This window comes from Chlamydotis macqueenii, chromosome 21, assembly GCF_036417535.1.
Source record: "Chlamydotis macqueenii isolate bChlMac1 chromosome 21, bChlMac1.mat, whole genome shotgun sequence".
Taxonomy (NCBI): Eukaryota; Metazoa; Chordata; class Aves; order Otidiformes; family Otididae; genus Chlamydotis; species Chlamydotis macqueenii.
Window position 1 is genome coordinate 5217849 of NC_141576.1, and position 9122 is coordinate 5226970.

General features: G+C 38.9%; 1 protein-coding gene across 1 annotated transcript; it reads left to right on the forward strand.

Moving 5' to 3' along the window:
- The first annotated feature begins 42 nt into the window (after positions 1-42).
- On the forward strand, positions 43-8771 carry NMNAT1 (nicotinamide nucleotide adenylyltransferase 1). Its single transcript, XM_086764579.1, has 5 exons — positions 43-58; positions 1257-3285; positions 3768-3951; positions 4651-4796; positions 6149-8771. The coding sequence occupies exons 2-5, from the start codon at positions 3162-3164 to the stop codon at positions 6547-6549; spliced, it is 855 nt and encodes a 284-aa protein (XP_086620705.1). The 5' UTR covers positions 43-58; positions 1257-3161; the 3' UTR covers positions 6550-8771.
- The last annotated feature ends 351 nt before the right edge of the window (positions 8772-9122 follow it).

Genomic DNA, 9122 nt, shown 5'->3' on the forward strand with positions numbered 1-9122 from the left:
CAATGAGAGCGCGCCGCCGCCGCGCCGCCCAGTGCGGCCCCTGCGCGCGGAGCTGGCGGTAAGCGCGGGCGGCGGCGGGGCTGGCTGGCGGGGGCGGCGGGGGTTCGCTGGGCTGGGGCCCGACCCTGCGCCCCGCAAGCTGCGGGGGGGGGCGTAGCCGTGCAGGCCTCTCGCGGCGCGGAGCTGCGGGGACGAAACGGACCGAAAACCGGAGCGATTGGCACGCCGGAGCGGCCAGCGACAGCCCCCACGGCGTAAACGTAATATTTACGGATGTTTCTATGCTAGAGATAGATGAGCGTGTTTAGTAAATATTTACCTCTGAAATATAAACGAGGTTGACCAAAGCATACTGACCATTACCTGCTTACCCGCAGAAGCGAACAGGTTGGTTTTCAGAAACATCCCAAAACCTACTGCAGGTTCCTTTGGTGGTGGTTAGCGCAAATGTGCGCCCAGTCCAGCTAGGCACTGGCAGGGCACAAGCAGTACGCACCAAGTACTGGCAAGATTACGGATAAGCACGGTGAGATGATATACAAGCATATATGCGAAGGACTACATCACAGGGCACCTCATTTTTCCTTCTGAAGGAGAAGGGAAAATTATCCAGGATGTCCTACACGTACTGAAGATCAGAGTGAAAGCCATTTTACTTCATTTCCCCTTCTTAAGTCTCTGCAGAGAGGTTTTACTAATATTTCCTTTAGTGTTTGGTATAGGATAGCATTAATTATTGTAAGACTTCTCAGTTTTGTGAAACTAAACACCTGCATACAGATCTCCCATCTCTGTACAGCAAGAGCTGGGCAGCTAGTTTGGATCTTGTGGTCAAACTGCAATAATCAGAATTGTGTCAAGCAGTGCCAAATTATACATAATTCATCAAAACTACTTATGTTGTTATACCATAATAGGCATAGTGCTGTATATGGCTCTGGTCATGGCTGCGCTTTAATCATCACTGGAACCCAGTCTTCTTTTTCTCTCCTGGGATGTGCAAATTGCATAGCTTTACCCCAAAAGTCGGAGCTATAGGCAGGTCATTTCACCCAAAGCAGATCCCAGCTCTGACAGGGCTGTGTTGGCTATAAGGATGACTAGCAGTGAAGGTAACCATAGGATGATACCTGCACATCAACCATGCAGCTGTTTTCTATGAAAACAGTGCTAGACACAGGATATCAAGGGAAATTAGGAGACTGAGGGTGTGTGCAAACTATTAAATTATATTTATATTCTCAATTTCTATGCAGATATGAAGCACCACAAGTTTACGATGCAATAAACTGTTGCCTGTTTCTGAAGACTGTAAAATTAGCTAGCAGCACGAAAACGGACATTTGACTAACTCCAGAGAAGGCACTATATATTTTTGTCTTAAAATTTTCTATTATTTTTGCTCTTGCTTTGTTTTTTTTTTTTAAAGGAGAAAATCAACCCTTTTCAAATTTGCAGCATGAGTCACTTTCTTTAGAATGTAGAGCTTTATGCATTACAAAGGCAAGTCTAACTCCTTTCCTTGCCTGTTCCCATAGTAACTCTTCTAGCTGATGCCCCTGTGAAGACTGCATTCCAAGTAACACCAAACGCTTCAAATGTTGAACTACTCTGCAGTAATAAAGAATATTTTAAAAAGTTTGTGAAACTCTTGAAAGCACAGAAAAGTACTAACACCTGCAAAATGTGAAGTCTTGCAAGACTTCCTTTTATTCAAGGGCTGTTTGATGTTGGTACATAGTAGCTGTTACAAGATTTAGCTGTGATGGTATCAGCACTGTGGCGGCTGCGAACATCACTCAGCTCCTTTGAAAAGGAGACAGAATGTGAGGGTGACCCTGTGGGATTTTTGCAGGCAGTGATGTTGCTGTAGAAACAATGGCAGACTATTCAGCGTTCAACGTCTCACGAACAGCAACAGCAGGAGAACGGCCCATAACGTATTCCAGTTTTCATTTGTTCAGGGCCAGGCTAGGGGAAACCATCTTGGCAAGACAGAATATTCTCATGAAAGAAAAGAACACCGAGAAGCAAAAATCCATGTAGTGGTGAAAAAGATAAGTAGTGAAATTTCCTTATTTTCACCAATTCATAAGCAACTTTCTGAAACAGAAGTTCAAAATTGGAACAGTGCTGTTGTATTTTAAAAGAAGGAAAAAAAAAATCTGGTATTTAATCGCAGCTTTTCCTAAACTTTTTAAAATTCACTATTCTTCTGCCATCTGTTCTGCTCGCACACCTACCACTTGCTTTCTGCACCACAAAGCAGACAGGTTGTTTTCATGTTTAGTCCATAGCACTCTCTTCCCGCATACCAAGAGAAGGTAATATGTAAATAAATTATGAACAAAGAAATGTTAATGCTCCTGTCCTCCAAAACTTAATACACTGTAATTGAACTGTTAGTTCAATAGATTTTGCTGAAAAGACTCACTGCAATTCAGAGTAGCAGCACTGGGAACTGTCATAGGATGTTCTGTCCCCCCTGTAAGCACTAGAAGTAAGGAAGTGACTTATAAAGATGTGTCTCTTGGCAGTTGATTGACATCTTAAAAAAAATGCAAAGTTCTAATAAAGTTTGTCCTGCAATCAGGACAAATAATCTTTCCTCATGAAGTTTTTCTGCTTGAGCTGCTTTTCTTCGGAGTGGGCAGTACGCTGTAGTCTCTTCAGGCAAGCAGCCTGGTTTCAGTGATTTCATTTTTAAAGATGTTTCCTTTTGCATATAGGAGGGATTCGCAACTGCTTTGATAACACATGGAGCAAGGTAAATTTGAGTTCACTTATTTATTACACGTCTTCTTCCTAGCACACTCACTTTCCTCTACATCCTTGATTTCTGAAGCCCCATAGAAGAATTACCCTCCATTCTGCCACATAATGCCACTGTTATCTCAGCTCCTTTTATTGTACCTCTATGCAGGGATAACCAGAAAGAACTAGAGGTTTTAATCTCTTAAAAATTGGATAATGCCGTATCACCTGAACAATCACAGGCCAAATGTTGATGGAAGGACAATACAGTGTTCAATTTGATCTTGAAATCTTCTGCTCATTGGCAGCACAAATAAGTAGGAATAACTATTTTTTAATCTCATCTCTTCTTGCAGTGCCTGGTAACTAGCACCAACATTCTCCACCTGGCTCTGTAGCAGCAAGGAATGGCTATGGAAGATCCTGACAAGAAGACTGAAGTAGTACTGCTGGCCTGTGGGTCCTTCAATCCCATTACCAACATGCATCTAAGGCTATTTGAGCTGGCTAAAGACTACTTTCATGAAACAGGTAGGATGGTAATTTATGTCATTCAGAACAGCTCTGATAACTAGACACATAAAAGTGAATGTGAGTTATTTTGTGTATAGGAATGCATGTTTGACAGTGGCAGATATTTTTGGAAATACTAATTAGATGTTGAAGCTTGTATGCCTGTATGTATCGTACAGAATGATGTAGGTCAAATACATGAGAGAACAGTCTTACATATGTGTTATTTATTACTAATTTTAATGAGCTAAAGCACAAGTTTTATAGTTTTTCTTTATAGAAATGTATCTTCCTAATATATCTTACTAGATATTTAGTTGTGCTGCCTTGCACAATGGCAGAAGTATGCTGTACTTTTCCACTGGGCCGGCTATCAGAGCTGGCATTGGTGGTCAGATCACAGTGAATTATGGTTACGTAATAGTTTAAATACAATACAGTGGAAGTAACATCTGCTCAACCACTTTTCATGTTCTTGTGTGATGTGCTTTTTTCCACAGGAAAATACAAAGTAATCAAAGGAATAATTTCACCAGTAGGTGATGCGTATAAGAAGAAAGGTCTGATCAGTGCAAATCACCGTGTAACTATGGCAAAACTAGCTACAAAAAACTCAGATTGGGTGGAAGTTGATGATTGGGAAAGCAGCCAGAGTGAGTGGCTGGAAACACTGAAAGTTTTAAGGTATTCTTCAGCCAAACTCTAAAAGGTCTCAAGAACTTATAGAAAGATAAGGAATAGTGTTAGCTCTAACAAGTTAGAATAATAGCAGGCTAACCTCAAATCATATGAATAGACTGAGTAACGTCAGAAGTACTATTTATATGAGAATTATAAATGAAAGATTGCACCATTAGTCCTAAACGTACAGAAAATGAGCCTGTGAACAATTTTTAAGATACATTGTTTCTTAGGCTTTATTCAATTTTGTTCTGAAGAGGTATTCATGAGGAAGGACAAGAGACTAGACTAGAGTAGACAGATGCTACACAAGCTTCCCTCATTTGATCCTGATTGTGCTGTGCTGCCCATTTCTGTATTTAAAGGCTGGCATGAGAATTGTCTGAAGGAATATATTTTTTTTTAAGTTTTACATTTTTTACTCTTTCCATCACTTCTACTTTACTGAGATTCTTCTTTTCAAAATGAATTTTTATTAAAAAAGGACATAAACCAACCTTGTAGTTGTTGCTTTGAAATCTTTGCACTTTGACCGTGTTACGACCCAGCTCTCACAAGTCCCTGTTCCAGCAGATCAGCTGTTGGATGGATTGTCTGTGACAGTACTGCAGGAGGAAGTGGTGAAAAGATTTTTTAGTTGGTCGTACTCCTCCCTATATTCTCCTACATCTTTAAAATATCTAAAATACATCTGTTTTGCAGGTACCATCATCAAAAGCTCTTATCTCCTGATCCCACTAATAGTCCGCAGAATGCTATACCTTTAACAAAGCCAGGACGGAAGAGGAAACAGGAACCAAATAGGCATGACCCTGTTAAAAAGAAAAATCAGAGTCCAGATATAAAAAGTTAAGTCTGTTCACAAATTAAATGCTTAACAATACTGGCTATTTCAGGAGAATTGCACTGATGAGTAACTCCTTAGAGATGCTAATTCTTCGTTCTGATTTCACTGAGTAAGTTTATTCCCTTAGATCCCACAGCATAAACCACTTGGCTTCATAAACAAGATGACTGTAAGGGTAAAATAATAGGACAATAAAAATACTCAAGATAATGGACATTTGAACTGAAACGGGTCCAAGCTATCCATTTTACCTACAGAACTTTGCTATAGTGTAGTTACAGCTGAGAATTTTGGATCTTCTAATAAGTTGCTGATGAAAGAAAGGACAGGATTAAGTCCTGAATTTCAAAATGTAACTGGGTGCAGGATCATTTGAAACTAATTTAAAACTTCATACAACAGACATAGCTTGGTTTTGTAATTTTAGGTAGCATTTATTTTGCTCATTGCTTTTAGATCTTAATTGTAGTTCTTTAGCTGAGAAGAAAATTAACTCTATCCCTGTCGAAACCAGGACACATGTACAATTATTTGTCTTTATATGGAATTTGAATGGCCTTGCATAATGACCATCTTAATCCCTTACATTAGCAAATCTTGACTTCTGCCTGGCTTCTTCCCGTGAACCTGTCCAAATTCTACTGTGTAATTGATAGTGTTTTAAAGTAAATATATTCAAAGAAAAGACCAACAGCATCAGGCAGGCTTTTTTCACATTGTGTTGACAGATGTTTTATTACCTTCCTACCAGCCTGTGACATTACTGGAAGCTGCAAATCTGTAGCACTCTCAGATTTTGCTTCCATTACTTTAATGTGATTTCTATCTGCATGCTTCTCTAGCTTCCCTATAAAACATAGTATGGAAGAGTGTCCCCTAAAGTGAGGTCACACAGTCTAGGGGCTGGGGGGGTGGTGGTCATATTTTCTTTCATTTACATAATCCACTCTGCCCCTGTCCCATAAAAGCTAGGTCCTCTTCTGTAACTCTATGGAATGTCAGATAAAGTTTTAACAGCATTACAGTATCTTTTCATACTTAGCTATTCTGGAATTTTCTCTAAATTTTCTTTTACTTTCATTTTCCGAGTGATTGAGTGACCCCAAGGCTAAATGAGCATATTAGAGTTTATTTTACAGTCCTTTTGAACAAAGGGACTCCCATAACCTTTTTTTCAGAAAGTCCTGTATTGAGGCTACTAATTATAAATTATATATTTTTTTAATTTCATTCCATTGTCTCATCTTAACCAAAGATAGAGAGGTGGCCTAGAAATTGAATGTCCCCATCAAGTTAGCTAAAATCTGGTGCCCTTAAACCAAGCCCTGTTTCTCACTTATTTTTCTTTTTAAGGTGTCCCACAGGTTAAACTGCTTTGTGGAAGTGACATGCTGGAATCTTTTGGGATCCCCAATCTGTGGAAGTTGGAGGATATCACTGAAATTGTGGAAAATCATGGCCTTGTATGCATCAGTAGGGCTGGAAACAACGTTCAGAAATTCATCTATGAATCTGATATTTTGTGGAGGCATAAGAATAACATTCACCTTGTGGAAGAATGGATCACAAATGACATTTCCGCCACCAAGATTAGGAGAGCACTGCGGAGGGGCCAGAGCATTCGTTACCTAGTGCCTGATGTAGTTCAAGCATACATAGAAAAAAATAATCTGTATAGTCCAGAGAGTGAAGACAGGAATGCTGGGGTTATCTTGGCTCCCTTACAGAAAAATGCAAGTGATTCCAAGAACTAACAGGCACTACACAACTATCTTCCTTTCTGCTGTGAAAAAAGCTACAGTTCAGTACTGGGGGGGTTGGTTTTCTGATTGTTTTTTTTTTTAAAGTAAATAGTGGGGTAATTCCGTGGCATTAGTACATATGTAGTTGCTGTTGAGGTTTGGTGCACTCAATAATTGGACCTACACAGTCTTTTTAAAATCCAAAAATAAGATTTTCACATTTAAATATTTTATCACAGTGCAGTGAGCTAAGTATAAGAATTCACACTTGCATGTAGGAATTACAAATTAACAAACAAAACAAATGAAAGTGTTCTGATTAGTTTTAACTCAGACTGCTCTTTATAAAATAATAACACAAATATTTTTAGTAAGTTACAGTGTCTTAACAGACAAAGCCATTTAATTTCAAGATATACCGCTTACTAATAGTAAATCTATATAACACTTTTTTTTTTTTTAAATTGCCAACACCTCAAAAAAAAATTATTTATCTCTATCCTGGAAAGGAAACATTTACTCCTGGCTGAAGTAGTGCTAGATATACCATGCTCTGATTTGCCTGCCTTTCAAACATGCAGCCTGTTCCTCCGCTCCCAGAAATGCCTTGTGCTTTACTTTTCATTTTTCCAGAGCTGTATATTCAGCTCAGCACTGTTTCTCAAGGAAGGACAGACCTACTTCAGAAACTGGTTTATAGCCATTGAGTTATTGGATAAAAAAATAATAAGTGTCATTGCACTGAGTCTCAGACAGTTGTCCCTTTATTTCAAACAATAAATGAGCTTTTACTTTTGAGCCAAATGTATATAGCCAGAATTTTCTCTAACTGAAGTTGAGAAGAAATGGTAGGATATTAAGACTGTACATAAGTGAAATGTTTTTCTTTGCTAGAAATGTGTTTTTGAATCTAACAGTATATTGTTTGCATTATGTGAATATAAACTAGAAAGGCACTGTGAATGTCATGGTGATAGAATTCTACCTCCCTTTATTTGCCATCACCCCATTTTTGTTTAGATTATGTGCCTTACTAAAAATGTCAGCACTTCCAAGATGCTACCTAATGGTTCAACAGCTTTTTCATATGATCTGCACAAGATGACTCTGTTCACATTTTTCAGATTAACAAACTCAGCAGAATGTGAGACTCTCAGGGCAGGAAGCCTAGAAGCTGTTGGCAAGTCTAGAACAAGGGACGTGTTCCAGTATCATAACTATGACAACCCACCATCCTCTTTCCTTGGACAGAGGGTACCCAAAGAGCTGAGGCAGAGGTCTAGGCTTCCCTAGGAGCTTAGCAGGAGTCTGAAAGCCAGAAGCCAAACACAGAACATCACGAGTGACCCTAGGGCCTGCAAGGCTTGTATAAAACCTAGTAGGAGTGTCGAGGTACTATTGCGAAACCTGGAGTAACCCAGAGTGGAACTAGCATTGGGCATGCAAACTTAGAGCCCCACATGAAATTCTGCAATTACCATAGACTAGAACATCCATGTGCTGCTAGCTCCAGGCTGTAAAGGTGGCTGTCCACAGAGAATCTACAAGGAGATTAGTGTAATAAAATCAAATCACATCACATCACACAGAAGTGCATCTGTAACTGCACTGCGACAGAAAGTAGCATCAAGGATTCTTAGTTTTTTTTTTTTTTTTCTTGGTGACTCCTGCATCAAATGTCCTCAGTCTGCCATTTTTTCCCCTAGAGCTCAGGCAAGCTTACACTGTCCTTTGATAATGAAGCTGGGTTCATTTATCATCAATAAAAATAAAGGTACTGAAGGATAAATTATGCCCCCCATGACACTTTAGCAATCAAACTGCTGTAACTGATTGAAGATAACTGTATTATTGACAGTGCATAGGAAAGGAGAAGATCTACATGCCTCTTTTGCTTGCTGTCTGTTGTTATGACTGACAAGAATAGAGGGCAAGAAAGATTTATTTTCAGCACTCAAGTCAACCAGTGTGCTTCTGAATAAACAGAGCAGATCTTTCTAATGGGAAAGCACTCTATGTGGTCACTTTTCAGAGTAAAACTGCACTTTAAGTCTAGGTTTATTCTTCTAAATAATGATGCTGGTGTATGATCGTGCATTTTGTTAATTCTAGATAAACTGCAAATTCAATAGGGTGTTTTATAAAGCTCTGGTCTTCAAACAGTTATATTTCACTGGGTTTTAATGTAGTTATGTGTGATGAGTCAATAAAATAAATTGCATGTAACATGCTAATTTTTGTCATCTTGTTATTAACCAAATCTGATGTCTGCATGATTTTTAAGTACATAGAATGATGTCAGTACAGTTTTGTCTATACAAAACAGAACATTGTTCAAAAACTACACTGACTGCTGAATATGGATCTCTTATTTTACAAGTAAGATCCAGAAACCTGCCTGTTACAACACTAGAAGTAGGCATACATTGACAATCTACTGTCCCAATCAGTTACAAATGCCAGCGTTACAGTCAGTCATGTGCCACATTCAAAAATGTTAGACAGGTATAACTTTCCAGAGTGGACTAGATCTAAAAGAGAATCTATATACCTGAAAATGTAAGGTTTGTGAATAATGCAGTTCA